At 37.4% G+C, this 19,504-nt stretch overlaps 1 protein-coding gene across 14 annotated transcripts in view; it reads right to left on the bottom strand.

Annotated features, from left to right (window-relative positions):
* The window catches only part of tp63 (tumor protein p63), a 38,755-nt gene that overhangs the window by 1,416 nt on the left and 17,835 nt on the right, over nucleotides 1-19,504 (bottom strand). For 3 of the 14 annotated variants that reach the window (XM_052599494.1, XM_052599489.1, XM_052599495.1), the window contains 10 exons: nucleotides 15,757-16,005; nucleotides 8,195-8,381; nucleotides 7,997-8,112; nucleotides 7,717-7,826; nucleotides 7,503-7,639; nucleotides 7,192-7,274; nucleotides 6,224-6,348; nucleotides 2,178-2,320; nucleotides 808-991; nucleotides 607-700 (listed from right to left, as the gene is read on the bottom strand). In XM_052599494.1, coding sequence (XP_052455454.1) covers nucleotides 607-700; nucleotides 808-991; nucleotides 2,178-2,320; nucleotides 6,224-6,348; nucleotides 7,192-7,274; nucleotides 7,503-7,639; nucleotides 7,717-7,826; nucleotides 7,997-8,112; nucleotides 8,195-8,381; nucleotides 15,757-16,005 — 1,428 coding nt within the window. Of the gene's footprint in view, nucleotides 1-606; nucleotides 701-788; nucleotides 992-2,177; nucleotides 2,321-2,874; nucleotides 3,974-6,219; nucleotides 6,349-7,191; nucleotides 7,275-7,502; nucleotides 7,640-7,716; nucleotides 7,827-7,996; nucleotides 8,113-8,194; nucleotides 8,382-15,756; nucleotides 16,006-19,504 lie in introns of those variants that run through there. The other 11 variants (XM_052599498.1, XM_052599497.1, XM_052599490.1 and 8 more) reach the window with 6 other exon arrangements.

Raw genomic sequence — 19,504 nt, 5'->3', positions numbered from 1 at the left:
GACAAGCCAGATCCTATATTTTGACATGGATCTTCTACAGTGAATAATCCACAAACAATCCGCACAATTCCAGTTGATATGAAGTCTTGTGAAGTGAAAAGAAACCAATCCATCAAGATGTTTGGAAATTAAAATGTCAATCCATATAAATTCTTCCTCCATGAAAACATCTACCCTCTGCTGTCCTTCCAAAACAAACCAACATATTGGTTTAGAACCATTTTCGACTGTTTTAGACTGTGTGTGATCTATGCATATTTCTCCACTGATTCAATAGACTTATTTTTTTTTACTGGAGAAAGCAATATTATGGACAAAGGTTGAATGGATTTTTTTTCCGTTCATAAGATAACCAAGTCATGTTATGCATTATTGTGATGTTTTTATCAGCAGTTTGAACTGACGGCACCCATTCACTGCAGAGAATCCACTGGTGAGCAAGATGCTAAATCTTTCAAAATCTGTTCAGATGAAGAAGAAAAAACGTGTCTGCATCTTAGATGGCCTGATGGGGAGTATTTTCAGCTAATTCTAATTTTAGATGAATTATTCTTTTAAACATGTACCTGCTAAATAATTTTTCAAGGAGAAAGGCAAATTCCTCACCTCTAAATTGTAGTTCTCAATCTGGTAGATATTGGTCAATCCTTGGGCTGTGAAATAGTCCAAACAGGCTGAGCAGCCCAGTCTCAACAGGAAGCTGCAATTGACAGATATTAAGCTTTAACACGATCACGCAACATGATTATATTACACTTTTACCTGCATGCTGATTCAGAGAGACTTACTGTAAGTGTATTTGTGTACCTGGAAATGCTGTTATCCATGGGGTAGGGTGGCGGAGGTGTGCAGTGAGAGGGCACCATTTGTAACTGAGACTGCAGGGGGTTGGTGGGGCTCAGGGCGTTCATGTCCGTGTTCATGTGAACCGGGCCGCCCATCATGGGAGGGGTCACTGAAGGGAGGGGAAAGGGTTGAGACTGTAATAAACCTCAAAAAAAGGGAAATAGAACGGTAACACTTTACAATAAGGTTCAATGTTAATGCATAAGGTATCAGGAACGAATAAAATAAACCTTTACAGCATAATGATTCTTGTTTCATAGTAATTTCCAATGAGAAAAACAATGAAGAATATACAAAAGTTTGGAATCCTTTTTTTTTTTTGGAAGTCTCTGATGCTCACCAAGGCTGCATTTATTTAATCAAAAATAAGTGTAAAAGCTGCTTTCTATTATAAGACATTTTAAAATGTGATTCAATTCTGTGATAGCAAAACTGAATTTAAGCAGCCATTAGCCCAGTTCTCAGTGTCACATTCTTCTTCAGAAATTATTCTAATATGATGATTTGGTGCACAAGAAATTTCTTTATCAATGTTGAAAAAAGTTTAATGTTTTTGTGTTAACCATTATGCGCTATCATTCAACAGTTCGAGGTGTCAAAAAATCATGAAAAGAGATTTTTAATGTATAATCTCTCACATTATAACTATTGTTTTTACTGGATTCTTCAAATGAAGACAGCATTAGTCAGCATAAGGAATTCATTTCAAAAACAAGTAAAATATCTTAAAGATTCCAAACCTCTGACAAACATTTGTAAAATTACAATTTATTATTCATTGTTTTTTTCATGATAACAAATGCATTAACTAATGTTTAACCTTCTTTTAAAGTGTTACCAATAAAATAAAACCATGCAATATTTTCTATGTCCCCAGCCTGCCAAAATGTATTATAGTATATATACACACACACTACATAAACTGTGAAGTCTTTGACTGAAATTGACTGAAATAACAAACTCCTGAGGGCTCTAAATATGGATTAGGTAATTTCAGAACATATGAAACCTTTGGCCTGATGTGTGAAATGTGAGAACGCATATTTGTCATGTGTAAGTACATTTTGACAGTGCCAAAGGGAAGGCAGACTGTCCCACAAAGATCTAGTTCAATTTTAAAAGGAAACACTCTGTCAGATTGACATTGAGAACTGAGTGTCTCTCAAGCCCAGACAGGATCTTCTTCACTTAGGGACTCTGAGATTCTAAGGGTTCTGAGACACAGAAAATTTCAATACCATCTCTTGTAAGCCCTAACATACACTGAGACATTGGTGGATAGACTATAAATATATATTAATGGATTATTGATGATTTTATAGAGCCCTTACTGTCAGTTAGTCCTCCAGTCATGCTGGATGGGGTGAGTGTGTTGCGTTGTTGGGGGTTGATGAGCTGACTGACTGAAGGCAGTTTGTTCTTGCAGAGGGTGGGTGAGCTGGAACCAAAGGCAGGCTGGGGTGGCAGAGAGTTCCTGTGGGACAGACGATGATACACTGATGAATACTGAAGCCAAGTTCCTTTGCATAGGCTTACATATCAATATTACAGAAAATTATAAATGCTTTCCACTTCATGGATGTCCTAAACTGTAGAGCTACACAGAACATATCTGTGCTATTCTGTGATTCTAAAAGTGGAATGAACATGCACATGGGTTAAAAATCACATTGAGAGGAAAATAAATCCATGTACTTGTGTAGTACTTTAAGTATAAATATCAAACGAAAAATTATCTTTCACATGCACAAAGAAAAGGCCATTATTTACTTACCCTCATGTTACAAACCCGTATTTCATAAAAAAAAAAAAAAAACAGGTTTCGAATGACATGAGTAAATGACAGACTGTTATGAACTACTTCTTTAAATGATTCGGAAATCGACATTTACATATAATAAGAAATACTAGGTGTTTCAGTTCACTGATATTTTGAAATGCTCTAACTGAAAGCCCCTGACAATTCAACTAAAAAGAAGAGTCGAAAAATAAAGGAGAAGAAAAGAGAACAAAGCGGAAGAGTAGGGATAGGAACACAAAAGCAGAGAAGTCATTTATTGAATAGTAGTAACTGACAAAAAGTGCAAGAGCCATTGAGAAAACAACCACCATTCATTTCATATGAAACAACAAAAGAATCTGTCAACACTATAGCATTCATTTCCTTTTCTCTTAACTGCCATGTACATAGCAGATAATACATCTTTAAGAAAATGAACAAATAATCAAGACACAAACAAAACACAATTTACTGCCCAGCAGTGCACTTTACAAAACATGACCAGCATTATCAAAATTCTGTCATCAATAAAGTCTATCCCCCATATTTATAGACAACTCAATGAGTCCAGCTCCAATAATAAAGGCAAAAACTATGAGTCCCGAGTCCCATAAAAAAAGATGTGTGCTTGGTTCCTGGTCAGTTTCGACATTCAGGATTGTTTAGAGAGATAGAAAGACAGATGGAAAGAAGAGAGCAAGAGAGAAATAAGATGGTCAGCTGACAAGTTGCTATACTGTTTATGTGCAATGGGTTTCTGTGCAATACCAGCATATCAGTCCAACAAACAAAAGAAATGCTGAGGAAACAAGCCGCCTCAGTCACAAGGGCTCTTTAAGTAACATTAAAAAAAGGTATAGACACACTGAAATGTTTTAAGAAACTTTTGACACTTTGGCAAGAAAACTTATGCAGCTAGATCTGAGTGTAAAGTGATTGTAAGCAGATTTAATACACAAATGGATCATTTCAATTGATAAATGAGCGCCATAGTTTAGATAATACACTTTGGAGGGACAAAATCATGCACTGAACTTAAAAAAAAACGACTTTACTTGAGAGCTCACATATTTAAAACGAGGTGTTCAGGGGGTAGAAACCAAATCCTGTCTTCAAACCATTTGTGGCATAGAAAAAGTCTAGGAGTTACCACAAATGACAGTTTGGAGAAGCACAGGGAGCCCCTTTGAGGGGTAGAGGATGAGATGAAGAAGAGATGGAGAGAGATGAGCGAGGGATGCTCTGAGGGAGGAGGAATGTGATTCCTACTTTCAGGAAGCACTGAAGCGCCTCTTCTGCTCACCTATTGGGTCCAGAAGCTCAGAGCGCAAACGGGCCCTTAACAGGCTGTAGGAAAGAGTCAAAGATAGACAGTGAGAAACAGAAAGACCGGAAACGCAGGCAGATGTGAGGAGACGAGAGAAAAAGAGAGGTGGAGGATTAACAAAATGGCAAGAAAAATCGAACGTGACAATATTAAAAGATATCAGACTTCATCATGAAATAATAGAGAGAGAGAGAGACCACAGTGATAAACAGGTGATGATAGGGAAATCAAACAGAAATGTTGTAAAATTATGCATATTCAAATTTTTCAGGCTTCATTAGTTTGAATTCAATTAGATTGAGATTTAAACGTCAATACAAAATGTGTTAACTAAAAAATCTCAAACTATGAGGAAACATCTCAAAACTAAATAGGATGCATGATTTTCATCTTTTAGCATGTGCACAAGGTGGCAGCATCTAAGTAAGTTTAGTCTTTGAACTGTGGAAAGAGTGAGAAAGTACAAGGGGAAATCAATCAAATAAAACACCCAACTCATTGAATCTAAGACAGAAGGAGCTTTATTGAAAATGCAGGAACAAGTATAGTTAGAAAAAAAGATTTATGAATGAAAGAGAGAAGCCACAACATGCAGACAATGTGGAAAACTACATTTGTGCATGGTAATGTTAACCTATCTACCAAAAGGAATGGGGCTGCCCTTAATGTGTTAACATGCTATGCTCAAATGATAGTTTTGGACATTCAAAGGATGCACATTCCACAGCATGTGCGTTCTGTCTTTGTCCTACAATGGGACAGTTTTAAAGATAATGGCTACCTCGTCATTCTTACCTAGTCATTTACGTAGCTCAGACCAAAGCATGAGAAGGTCAAATTAACTCTAAAATCAACAGCTTCTCTACCTGTTCTCACACTAAACAGAGCACATTGAACTGTTTGAGCAGTTTATAGTCTTAAAACCCAGTAGAGAAATAGAATTTGTGAGCCATGGGTACCCTTAGGAACATCTATGGGTTTTTAGAATAGTGATTTTTTTAGAAGTATAACGTAGCCAGTGGTTAATTATATTAAAAGGCTTTCACATTTTGTTAAAAAAAAATGCTAACATAATGACTACAGTTTCCAAAATATGGGTGATTACGACACCAAAATCCTTATTTTATTCAATAATTGGAAAACAGGCTATTCTAAAACCCATTAGAACTTCCATAAGGAATGCATGGTGAGTCCATTTGACCTACAAACAGATGCCATGACTGAGCAGCTCAGTTGGGTGTGGATGGTTTAGGCAGTCTTAAGGAAATTTACAGAAAGAAAAACAATGACATCCAAATCCGAGTGTACATACTACATTCCAACATATTAGTTAGAAACCAGTTGATCCTTAATGAAACAAGCTGACAAAAACATGAAGGGTGAAAATGCTCCTTTAAAGCATAATTTGCAAGTCTCTCCCCCTCTGTTGAGCACTATTACGGCAGATACAATGTATTTCTGTAAAAACTTTGCTAGAGGCTAAAATCTGAGAACAGACTAAGCTTGCATTTTCCATGAATCGACTAAATTTGCATTTACCATGAAGACCAATAACAATTTGTAGGCAGAGTTTAAACTTGTTTGACTGCTGTTCTGTGGTAGTCTGCACGTCATAAAATGTGGGGGGAAGGGGGGTAAACTGAATAAATCAGATCACCATCTCAGCAAGGTACACCCTTAATAAGAAGCCAAGCCGAATGTAAAACAGTTATTATTATTATTACCATGTGAACTTATGTCGAGCAAAACCAGCAGGGTTCGTTTAAGGGCAAATCTTTTAACAGCATCGACGATGCACAACATAAATCTCATGCAAGATGCAATCCAAACTCATACTTTCATGCTGTAGCCAAGATTCTATCATCAGTGTGAGAGAATTAAACTGCCGCGTTAAGTTGCAGTGTTTGCACTCTAGAAACTCTCAGGTGGGGCGGAAATTAATGGCTGAACAAACAAACCAAATACTTAAATGATAAATTCAGTGCACAGTCAGTCAATGAGCAACCACAATCAAATGCAGTGTTAAAATCAAGCAATTAATTGAGCAAATTATTACAAAACGGACACAAATATCAATCTGTGGGTGGACCTTGCTAACACAGTGTAGTATGTGCCTACAGTTTGGTCCCATTATAAAAATGAAGAACAATTAACCATATATATATATATATATATATATATATATATATATATATATATATTTTTTTTTTTTTTTTTTTTTTTTTTTTTTTTTTTATTGGGGAATTTCCCTGCATGTATAAGGTACTCACTGTTTCTGCAGTAGGTTCTGCTGTTGCTGTCTGTATGACTCAATAGTCTGCTGAGGGAGGAACTGCATAAGTTCCAAAGACTCTTTGATTTTCACCAAAATCTCATAGATTTCACGGCCTTTAATCTGAAGCACAGAGAAGGAGAGAGAAGGGTAAGCCTGGATGCCAGACGCCTAAATTATTCTCAATTCTTCACTTTGAATATCTGCTTCAAAAATGTCTGTGTATAATCTTTTCAGTATCAAATATTTCTGTAACGCTTTCTATAAAGCCTACATATAAATCTAAATGTTAAGTATTCTTAATGCGTTGTAAAGGTATTCATAATTCATTCACTCAAGTTATTGTTAATTTGTAATATACTATTTTACAGATAGTATATGAATAGTAGTGTATGTAAAAGTATGTACAAATTTGTTAACCTTGATTAATAAATGCTGTAAAATATTTTTCATTAGTCATTTTTTGTACACTAATGTATTAACTAAAAGTTAACAAATTATGAATGACACTTTTGTTTGATGACTAATTATGAATAACAGTTATGAATAATACATTATTATTTTAATATGTAATGTTAACTTTAATATAAATTTAATATTTTCTATGTATTTATTATGTAGTTTAATATTTTTAATGGCCTATATAGTACAAAATACTAACACTGCATAATATAAGCAGTTTTCATAGATGATAACACATCCTTATCAAGTAATGCACCATTCACACAGAAATTATTCTTGTTTGTAAAATTAAATGAAGAGCAACAAAATGAAAGACAATGCATGTTTCACATTTTTAAAAGTGGCTTTTCAAAGACATCCACCTAGTGAATGCTTACATAAAAAAAAAAAAAAAAAAGATGCAAAACAGCATCCTGTCTAAACCGCCCCTAATAGATATTTCATTTCTCATCAACAACTACAAATCTGATGCTGGGATACTGCAGACAAACTTGAGATACTCACAGGCAGACAAAACACTTCCTCATCGGTGGATCTTCGCTTCTTGATGGAGTTTAGCTGAGAGAGGTGAGGGGTCTGACGGAAAGCTGTGGAAGACGGAGATAGAGGAAGTGAAACAGCTGTAGTAGAAGATCTTAAAGCACAAGACGCAGAGCCAAAGCACAGAACAGGTGGAAAAGTGGCAGTGAGTTTGTTTGTACGAGAGGGCATGCAGTTTATATGGAGGTAAGAGAACTACCTAGGAATAAGAAAGATGCGCTGCAAATGTGTTTGTGTTAGATGAAGCCCAGCCACCAGCCACCAGCACTACTTACGGCGTTTCGTACCCTCACTGCTCTTTGAGCCATCGCTGACATGCTGTTTACGAATGCTGTCCTCGTCAGCTTTGCGGTCACGTCCAGGGCACGCACAGATACGAGCCTCAAAACACCGTCGGCCCAAAACCTGACCACTGGAGAAATCCATCAAGCAATTAATTCACATATTTCCTATAACGGACATTTTATTCAATGTTTAAAATGGTCTTACTCTCTGGTTTCCAAAGTGACGATTATGAGAATAGGACGTCTGTTCATTCCACCGACACAGCTGGAGTTACACATGAAATTGTACAGGACGGTTGTGAACTCTGTGCCCACCTGTTAATAGGGGAACAGTCGTGTCATGCGCTACTCAACATTGGTCATTTCTCTAGAGCTGTTATGTTACATGAACATCTGTTGGGAATGATTTCAGGTGTGCGGTGTATGTAGGAACAGCCAGGGTTCTCTGAAATTGCATGTGTGTGTGTCTGAGTGTGAGTGTTCACCTGAGGGGGCTCATAAGGCACCAGCACACTCTGACGCCCAGTAATGGAATCCTCCACATATTGAGCATGACTGTTCCCCTCAACCCTAATCAGGTGACTGGGCGGGGCTATCTGGCCTATTAAACACAAAATTCAGGCCGATGATTAAAGACATGTTTAATCACATTTCTAGACTACAAATTCAGAGAAGTGACATACCGTCATTGAACTCTCTGCTCAGTTCATGGTTCGGGCATCGTTTGACCACCTCGGTAACATGCTCCGCTTTCTTATAGACAGGCATGGCCCGTAAGACTGCACCCTGGGGTGGGTTGGTAAGGACCTTGATTTGAATGGGACACGTTTTGGCGATCTGACAGTACAGCTTCTTCAGTTCTGTCGAGTACTGAAGAAAGAAAGAGAAGAGTTTGGTTAGCGAGAAACTAAAACAACAAAAAATTAAACAATTGAAAACACGAAACAATTTAAATTTACTTTACGCGTCTGTAATATCACCGCACTCTTATTTGAAAAATATAAGCACATTTTAATACATATTACTAAAGTGTTTATGGTAAATGTTTTTAATGTTTAAAAATAATTACTTTTTTCAAAATGATTAAATGCAATAATTAAATAGAAGCTGCTATAAACTACTAAACTTCCATTAAAGGTCTTTTTTTTATTATCTAAACAACGAAAGAGAGCCACACAAACACAGGCTACAGGGATAAAACAGCTGCAGTTTGGCAATGCTTCAGTGGAATAAGTGCCATATAACAGTCTTTAAAGGGAAGAGCAGCTGGCTTTAGGCGGCAGGACTTCTGGTTCTACCCTACAGATGTCACAGGTTAAGAGATACCTGTGATTAAAGACACACACTGAAATGTGCTTTCCAAATCACCTGATGCATGATTCCTCTAGGAATACATCAGCACCGTTTTGACAAAGAGAGTTTGAAGTAAAAATGACTGTCATTATGTGATGATGTTTCCAGTGTTGAGTAATGAAAAGCTTAGACATCCCTTAAATACCTTTAATAGGCTGTCAATAAAATTTTCAATGCGCCCCCAGTACCTGAAATTCTAAAAAAAAAAAAAATGAATTAAATTGTAGAATTCCAGAAGTTTGGGGGTAATTTTAACTAATAAATATAATTTTTTTTTGTCTCATTTTAAATCATTTTAAGCCAGCTTGATTCCCTCCTGGAAGTTTAAAGAGTTGAAAACCAATGGTCTGAATCAATTATAAAACAATTCTAATATAAACTGACACGTTCAGATCAACAGTTTACACAAGAATAGCTGTTTTTATACAGAAGCTGGCTGGAGGTTTAGCAATATACGTAGTTTCTCGATGTGTAACATGTTAATGAAAATTCACTGTACATATCTTTCAATACAAATGGTATGAGGTAATCTCAACTGCATTTCCCAAAATCCTCTTCATCACTGATGACAGCTTGACGTTTAGGGGCGTCACTGACCACAAAAATCATTGGCATCACACCATGTGCTTGAATCATCCTCATCACCACAGGCTAACTCTCCGGTGTTACTCATACTTACAGCATCATCAGGAGTTTAAGAGACTGTCTAACCACACACAATGGGTCAAACAGAAAAATAGATTAAACAGTCTCACAAAGCGTGACCACCAACATTGTGACAAATGCAAATCATCACTTAGCCACCAATATTGCAAAAACTCATGGTATGCCACAGATTTTGTATTGTAGATAATGACTGGTTGCACATCACTTCTTTTTTTAAGAAAAATAACAGACCATACTTTTCTTTGCAGCATTTAAATGAATTCTTGCTCTGAAAGCAGCGTATCAAGTCCATGGAAAATAACTGGGAAGAAAACTTTCCTGTCAACTTCATCTGAAAAGGTGAAGAAGAAAGAAAGAAAGAAGGAAAGAAAGAAAAAAAACTGCTGTGAATGTTGCCAGGGGCTATTTTGAAGAACAATGCAACATTAAATTCCAGCTCTATTAACTTTTGATATGAAGTGTTCCAATGAGAGGAGCCCGTCCCAACACCTGCTTGTGAGCTTTCAGAGTATTACACAACCTCGACAAGAACAAACACACACAAATCCTGGCCATTTCCTGAAGGAATTATTAGAACAAACTGGAAAAACACTATCTTTACCAATGCTTTACCATATGGTTCAGTCGTATTAGAAAGTTATGAACTACACTTTTACCACATTTAATAATCTAGCATGATGGTTATTTTTGCGTTTAAGAATGCATTTTACACGTTAACACTAAAACTTCACATTTACATAAAACTATTTTATTATATTTAAAGTTATGAATTGTTTATGGTCAACTTTTTAAAAATAACATTAGAAATTAACTAATTAATACATTGCTAAACAAATATCATGAACGATTATAATATTTAAAAAATGACTAATGCATTAACTGACGTTAACAAATTCAGCCTTTTTGTCAGCTACACTGAAAATAGATTTGAATAGTTCATATTTTTGCCTCCTGTCCTGTCATATCACTTGCTCACGATGTCTTCTTCAGCGTAGCAACAGCACGCAGCTTCTACACTCATCACCTGCACTCTCACAACTGACTTGACCCATTTTAGCTCTGACTAATTTAGTGCCTGCATGGGTGCTTTCACCGATGGATGATGAAGGCGTTTTGTGCGTGAACTCAATGCTTTTTTGAAAGGTGTTCTATAAAAAAAGAAAGATAAATAACTGTAATCGCCCCTCTGCTCCTAACCTGATATGCCTCTGTACGCTCCTGTCATTCAGTTAAATGAAGTGAGTGAGGGAGAGAGAAGAGGATACGAGGACTAAAGAGAGAGTTGTACACACGAATGCCAAAGGGTCAGTCACACAGAGGCCCAGCAAAAAAGCCAGCGACAGATATAAATGACGGAAACTTGACATACCAACAACAAACACCGTTCTCACATATTTTGAAACATCTTAAACGGCAACCTACAAACCTTATACCAGCACATAAACAAAGCAGTCGATGTGCCAATTCTAGCCCTAAAGCAACACATTTTGAGAATGCAAATATGTGTGAAGGCTGCGGTGTTTGCTTGGGGCCAAATGAGACACTACTGACAGGGAAACAAACACACACACACACACACACACATGAAGGGTGGGGCCATAAAATGATCTGATGAATTGGAGGCATTAGCTGTTTTACAGGGAGGGGCAAGGTGGTGTTAACATGCAATTATGTTCCAGTCACAGGCTACAGTGTGAATTACTACACAAACACACACACACACACACACACACAAAAGTTTAAAGTAACTCTTTGAACAGAAAAAGGGGATTTACAATCTAGGATGAGAACGACTCATTGATATTTTACAACAATGTTTAATTTGTCTATTAGTTAATGCAGTAATGCTTTTGTCTATTTAATTAATGCATGAACTAATAATAAATCATTTGATGTATTTATTTATTTATTAAAGTTAATATTGATGTATAATTGTTCATTCAAACACATAACACTAAACACTGCAGAACATGCTTAGCAATGCACTTTATTTCTGTTTTAGTTTAGGATTTTTGTACTTCAACTTATTGTAGTCGGTATAGTAAGCACTGATCAAATTATTAATAACACTTATGTATTAGTATACTTTAATTAGCAATCAATATTGACAAATTAACTCTCTTCTTCTCATCAAGGCTGCATTTATTTGATCCAAAATACAGAGATGAAAATTTTTTTTTAAATAATTTTATTAGGCCTAATAGTTTTCTATTTTAATAGTGAGATGCAAACCTGAATTTTCATCAGCCAATCATCCAGTCTCCTTTGTCACGTGATCAATCCAAAATTATTCAATATATTAAAAATGATGTGACACTGAAGGCTGGAGCAATTTTTTTATCATTTGAAATAGAAAGCCATTATTGCATTACACTATTGCACTATTTCTGTATTTTTGATCAAATCAATGCAAGCTTGAGCATAAAAAACCTCTTTAAAAAAAAACAACAAAATAAAAAATCTTTCTGAGCCAAAACTTATAAACGGCAATGTAAACCGGTTTCTTCAAGAGATTTCTACACAAACAGAGATTTGTGCACACACAACCGCAGTCACACAGACAACAAACGCACACACATACAGTGTTGTACGTGTTGTGACAAGTTGTCAGCCGAGTGTGTGTGTGTTTGAACAGAGCAGGGCTGCAGGCTAAGGCTGGATTCATGTCTCAGCATGGCAGGGCGGGTTGGCCCAACGCTCTGGCGCCTCTGGTCTTGTCCCACCTCATACCTGACATGTACCATCACGCCCGTTGCTTCTCAAAACCTGTTTCATTGGGAAAGAAATAAAATGTCTTTTTCCCATCTTTGGCGCAATGATAAAAATACCTGTTCGCCGAGTTTGGAAAGTGAAGCATTTGAAATAAAACAGAACTTGAGTGTAGGGTGCAAAACTTAATCAGAAAATGCAATTCTGTTCAAAAGCTAATTTCACAGGGCATTGCTGTTCATCTTTGCTTAATATTTCTTGCTAGAAATGTTGGGGGCTAAGCAGCTAATAACTCATTATTGCATGCTCTTTACACTTTGCACTGTGATGGTGCATGTTTGCATGACTTAGGAAAATGCATGCAGCTATGGTTCTGAATAGTGAATCAACCAAGCCATGATTTTGCTCGTCAGGCCTGAAAGCTTTGCATGGTGTTTATGCATATACACTTCATTTGATTCCAAAGTGGAAAATATGCACAAAAGGGTGAAGCAAAAGATACATATCAACATTTAAATGCAATTGGTTTTCAGACATCAATAACTTGTCGTGTTTGTAGTGCATTTGGAGGAAAATTCATCATGTTACCAACCCTCATCAGATTCATACTTTCTCTAGTGGTGTAAACAAATGCCCCAATGCTTCCTGGCACTAGTTAATGCCCTGTGATTAAATTATATGCTTTGGAAATGTGATCTTTCCCAGAAAACGTGTGACAAGCTTTGGTGTAATTATGCTGGATTTCCCCTCATTTTGGTCGCCCTGAGTGCTGGCAAATTCTTTCCTTACAGCTACCTTTATTTCTGAAAATGGTGTTTGCATTTCTCCTCTCATTCCATTACACTCTGAAGGTGTTGCACAAAAGGTGGGATTTAAGGTCATGTCTAATAAGTATATGTTGGACCTTTTCAGGTAGCACTATGCCATCTTGACTGCATGAGAAGATGGAGATTATGATTGTGCAAGTGAGCCAAAGCAGTCTGGTGCTGAAAAGACTGATCTTCTCTTTGACTCAGCCCAGCTCTACCTCTTGCATTGTCGAAAAGCACAGGTTATCTTTTATTGTTCAAAGACACAAAACAACAAGAACAACAGTTCTCCAAACAGAACCTGTCAGAGATCCAGATACGCCTTTCTTAGAAATCATTGCCCTATCATAAATATCTTTTCAACTCCAGTTTTTTTTTTCTTTTTTTTGGTAGGTAAATTAACCTCTCCCTCCTTTTCTTTCTTCTTCCTCTGCTTGCTTAGGTTTTAGGGCTTAACGTGGCAATGTCAGACAAGTCTTGACAGGCTCGTTGACACAAACAAGTCTCAGCTCCATCTCACGAGGCGTGGGACGGGCCTGCAGATGTTCCAGGGACAAGTTGCATCTTGCCATCTTTCGCTAGAACACTCGTCTCTTTGACCGCTTCTGTCCTCCCCCAACTTCTATCCTTGTTCTCATCTCCTTGTCCTGCGGCATTATAAGAGACGCATTCGACAAGCTTTACTCAATGAGCAGGGAACAGCCCCTTCGGCACTGAAGGGTTCAGTAGGAAGGCATGGAGTATTTACACGAGTATTACTGACCCATTCTACTAATCCCCAGCTCACTTCTTGAGACAACAACTCCAGTGGTCGCATTCCTTCGGTCAACGCCTTCTTTACAGGTGAACCAGTGGCCAAACAAAACCGTGCCATATTGTTGGATGCAAAATGGAGACTCCGCTCTAAAGGACATCAAGCAAAACAAACACAGAGCCAAGAAACGTGAACTGAAAATGATAGAGCGGATGCGTTTCCTCTGAAAATTGAAAACGAACAAAAAAAACAAGTTTGTGTATGATGTGTCTTATCATTGACATCAACAAAAAAAGCAGGATTGCAAAAGCTTTCCCGTAAATCAGGAGCGGTAGGATGCAATGCCAGGAAATGTGTGTGGGTGTGTGTGTCATGGAAGCCAAATTCAGGATAGATTGAGCTGCGCATGAAGAAAAAGCGTGGGTTACATTAAATGTGAGCCACACAACTGCCTTTCGTTGGGCTAAATTGTTATTAAATTAAAGGAAGAGATATTCTCCACAGTGTTCTATGCACTGTGAGAAAGGGAAACATGAATGACGTCTAGGGACGTCTTAAATGAGACAACCAAGGGTGTGGTGTCTTTCTCACACCCAGAAGTCTGCGCTAAGGTGTCTGACAACTTCTGCTGTACTGGTGAAGTCAAAGAGCAAGGAAGACAAGGGCTGCTGTGGGAATAGGGTAAATGTCACAATCCCACACTGCACTGTAGCCAATGAGCACTGAGCAAATCACAAACCAATCTCCGCACAACTTGTGTACTCAAAGATGTGAGACAGTATTACTGCAGTTGACTCACTGGTTTATCAAAACCAAAATCTGCCAAATTCAAGATCAATCTAATTTAATGTCTGTGATTAAATAAATCTTAAGTTAGCCTTGTCAGAAATAAAATGCATCGCATTTGGCGCAAAATGACATAACCGTCGTTGTTGTTATTGCTAACACTGTGAAAAATGAGGAAACGTTCTGAAGATAAGATTTAAGACCTTAAGTAACTAGCAACCGCTAGGGAGTGCAGTCCAACTGAAAGTAACTTTTTGGTTGACAGACACCAGGTTCCTTGTTCCCGTGCTACTACAACTAGCTTAGCGGGTTTAGTCAGTATGATTATCAAGAGGTGACACCTATCTATGCAAAACTGAGTGACAGTGACACAGCTATTGTAATGCTCACTGATGCACATTATTTCCGCTATGTGGACATAGCGGTTTATGAAAATAGACACAATGCGCCAGCAAACAACTCACCAGTAGGGGTCAGTCATGGCTCTTTTCGGAAAGAATTTTCTTTTTGATTTTTAGAAATTCCAAAAATGTTTATTGAATAAAAATAAATAAATAAACTGCATATGGTTGAAACTATTCCAACTAATTTTGTGCAAGTAGTAAAAGAAGACAATAAACCCCAAGCAGTAATCTATTGTGCAGTAAACCAAGCCAGTTTAAACCTATGCCTGCCTTTTTTCTCTCAGTCAGGTGAAGTTTTGTAATTGGAAACTTTCATATAGATCATAGAAGTGTCTAAATCTTAGATCAGACAGGTAAAAACACTACTATCCTCCTGGTAGATGAACCATTGACACCAGAAATCAACTACTTTGTGTAACGTAGAACCACAGTGCATTGTCATAGTACAACAAAACACTCAATTCACAGACCACTGCCATGTATAAATGGGATGAATGGTTATGAGTGGTTTGTGACCAGAGGGCAGGAGGTCCAATTTCTCCAAAAGGAAATATTTAGTTGTTGCCCTAAAGCCAGACACTTAACCCCAAAATAGACTGAAGGGGCAACATGCTCTCCTCTCTATGCTCCTGTATTGGTTTGGCTCCAATACCTTACCCTTTGAATAGTTACCTGAATAATTGTTGGGGTAGTTTACTAGCAATATTTATTATATAATAATGTAAAAACAAGTGTGTCACACATAAACAGACATTGTGTCTTACCGTCCAGGTGGCTGATTTGGCTGTGCTGGACTGTTGAAAGGACACATCAAAGGTGTGTGGGCCAGCATAGTCTGTGTTGGATGGGATGGCAGGTGATGGAGACAGGGCTTCGAAGGTGGAACTGGGCTGGGCGTAGGGTGATGGTGCCGTTACATTGTTCTGAGCATGCTCGTTGTTGTAGGGGCTGGTGGAGGTGGAGCCACCATTTTGATCCATGCTGTTGAGAAGCCCCAGGCTTGTATACTGAGGCTAGAGGAAAAACAGAGTATTTTTTATCAGTATAAACTCTTTTCAAGTTTTTACGGTATTAGAAGTGTCATACAAACAAAGACGAAATATTCATCAAAACATTAATGAGTTGTTGCCACAATACAGCTTCTTTTGATGTTAATACACCAGGCTATACTGTAATGGTGGGCTTAGAGAAACAGATGATGTGCATAACAGTCAGTGCTTGGCAGACCTAAATAAGTCTTTGTCCAGTATGTTCAAGTCAGAGAGAATTAAGGCTCTTTATCAAACTGTTCCTCAAATAGCCACATCTGTGTACTTGAGTAAAGAAAGGCAGTCCTGTTACAGCCACAGATACATCAACCATGACAGAAGAGAAGGATTACCACAATACTAGTGATGCATTATGTAAAAAAGGAATCATTTAGAGGTTGTACATTTTCAGTTATGCTGTTACCGGCCAATTAACACGATCTAAACTATTGGAAATAAGAAATTTCCAGCAGCCTAAAATCTAACAGGGACTAATGGGGTCTTAAAATGTAGAAGAAGCCAATTCTGAGTTCATTTGAAGTGTCATTTATGACATTCTTTAACCCAGTCGTTTTAATTCTATATATAGGTGTGAAACTGCAGTTGTTTACAATGTAAACAAGCATCACATTTAGGACCAATTAAGTCTTTAGCCCGCCTTAATTGCTCTAGGTTGTTGGTGAAGTCCACAGGAATGAAGACTCTAAATGAACTGGAAGATGCAGTAATAACAAAAGGATGGGGTTGGCAGTAAATGGGCGAAACGCAGTTCACACGGCTCCTGTTGCCTTGTTCTAGAGAAGGCGCAGAGAGGAATTAAAATGACTGTCATTTGAGAGAAAGAAAAATGTTCTGGAAGTAATCCAGCCATTTCCAGCTCCACTCCTCCAGTCCATTCCTTTCCATTTATACACGCCACATTCCTGGATGAGGTGCCATGGTTGTATGGCTCTTTAGACCATCATTAATCTCAACTGAGTCCCTTGTTTATTTCAGGCATGGATGGAGACAGCTGTCCAGCATGCACGCTTATTCCTCTTTCTCTCTCTTTTCCTGTCTCTTTCAGCCCTTCACATAAAATTCTCCCGGTGCTGCTGGTGGCTCGGGTGAATCGCTAGGCAAAATATACTATAAATGTGACTAATGCATACTAAAACAAATCATTCATTCATTTATTCCTTAAAATGGCTGGAAACAAATAGTATTTTTTTTTAAGTCTTAAAAGATTAAATATAGATGATTTAAATATATATATTTTTTAAGATAATTATGTATTTTGTACACATACACACCTGAGAGTGGGTCAAATCACTGACCTCAGAATACCTCTCTGACAGTGCCGTAAGGAATAAGAAAAGAGGTGCCTTTTGGGATGTACAGACAGGGGTCATTGTGTGTGTTTGTGTGCCACGAGTCTGCTCAGCCTCCTGGAAACAATGAGTCTCAGGCTTTTAAGAGCCTATCTGAAGAAACAATAGACCAGGTCTATTGGTTTATGAAAAGAAGCGTATTGTAAGAGCAGACGGGGCATACCCACACAAAAAGAACCCAAACATAATAGATGTACCCTCCAGCCTCAACAGTGCTTCTTAAGCACACACATCCTTTACAATGAAGCAATCAGGACATAATAACAAATCTTTTAGAGACAGTACGGCCATGCAAGTCAGTCTGAGTGTGTGATCCCACTATGGAGGTGTAGGTCTGCGTACAGTCTGCTTTAACACATTCGCAGTACATTAGCATTTGTTTGAAATTATAATTAAAGTTGGGCTCTCACAGAGATTTTAAACTTACTTAAACTATTTAGAAGAACAATCTGCACATGCCTGTTAACCCTAAAAAAATGCAGAGGAAAAAAGTAACAGCTATTAAAAAAAATAGGATTTTCTTGGTAAAAAAAAAAGTTGAGTAGGGATTGTAAAGTATGTAAAGTAACGCATTGCAAAAACATATTTGCATAATATTCATGTATAGTTTAACCTCAGTAGCTGGACTCATGTAATGTAGTAGTAAAATGTTCAGATGTTTACAAAAATTCTAAAATGAGTTAATTATCACAGGTGATTGCACTGTGTGATTTATTTGAACATACAATACACATCTGTGAAATTTCCACATTTCTGAGACTCATTAGAGCAACTCAGTGCTGAAGGTTGCACTGATAATAAAGCGAGGAGAAAGTTTATCAACTGTGCTAAATACAAAGAAAAACTTAAGCATTATGCAATTTTGAGTAGACAAAAAACTTCAAGTACAACAACTTTATTATTTAGTCCACCTTTTAGATCATATTGTGATTTCCTCTAACACTGTTTTATGAAATACTATTCCTCAACAATGCACCAACCAAATACCAACTGCTTAGAAATACCAGGCTGTTTATAGCTTCCTTGGAGAGTGATAATATAATATAATATAATATAATATAATATAATATAATATAATATAATATAATATAATATAATATAATATAATATAATATAATATAATATAATATTATATTATATTATATTATATTATATTATATTATATATGAACAAGTTACAAGCTCAAAAAGTAGAGCATGGCACCAACAACAAAAAAGGTCATGGGTTTGATTCCGAGGAATTGCATGAACTGATTAATCCAACCCAAGTTGCTTCAGATAAAAACGTCTGGCAAATGCATAAACGTAATATTATAAAAAGCCTTAATATATAGAGCATTGACCAATCTGTTTTGTTTCCAAGCAAAACCCTGCTATTCTTGTGTAAAAATATAAATATGGCCATTTTAAAAATAAACACAATCTTAAAGTTAAATGTTTCTTGAAAAATATTACGGCAATATAATAAAAGGATTAAGATTTCAATTTCGGCTCCAACGAATTCCAGGGTAAAAATAAGCATCTCAGCTGCATCTTTTAACAATGCGTTCTAACAATGTGCTGTTGACAGATGTCAGCAGTGCCAGCATTACAGTTGATTTTCAGCCTCAAATGGTATACGTTTTAGTTCCTGATTCCACAAGATGAATTCTAATGGCCAAAACCACTAAATTCTAACAACTACTTAAGTCTAGAGTTTGAGAGGAAAATGAGTGCTCCTAACTCAAGAGCAGTCACAGGAGCTGAGGCTGCCCTGGCCTGGGGGGTGAAATGGCTGGCATTCCTGGGTGTGTTCCAGTGACCTGGGCAGTTTGTAACCCGGGATGGGTGTTGAGAACATCTGTGAGGCCTTGATGAGTGACCACAGGGATAGAAAACATTAAGCACTAAATTGGGGTGGGGGGGGTTAGGTGGGAGTGATCTTATTTTCTTCTCACTTCGTACCCAGTGGGCTGGGCAGAGCAGATGATTGTATCTATATCCTCCACAGTTAAAACAATTACAATTCCTAGACTTCTCAGGATCACTTTGATGCACACATTCTTCAAAGCGCCTCCGCGATCTATCACTCAGAGGAGCGGGAGTTAAACCTGAAGCCCTTTTGTTGAAAGAAAG

The sequence above is a fragment of the Carassius gibelio genome, chromosome A6 (assembly GCF_023724105.1).
Source record: "Carassius gibelio isolate Cgi1373 ecotype wild population from Czech Republic chromosome A6, carGib1.2-hapl.c, whole genome shotgun sequence".
Classification (NCBI taxonomy): domain Eukaryota; kingdom Metazoa; phylum Chordata; class Actinopteri; order Cypriniformes; family Cyprinidae; genus Carassius; species Carassius gibelio.
This window is presented reverse-complemented; position numbering and strand designations above follow the sequence as displayed.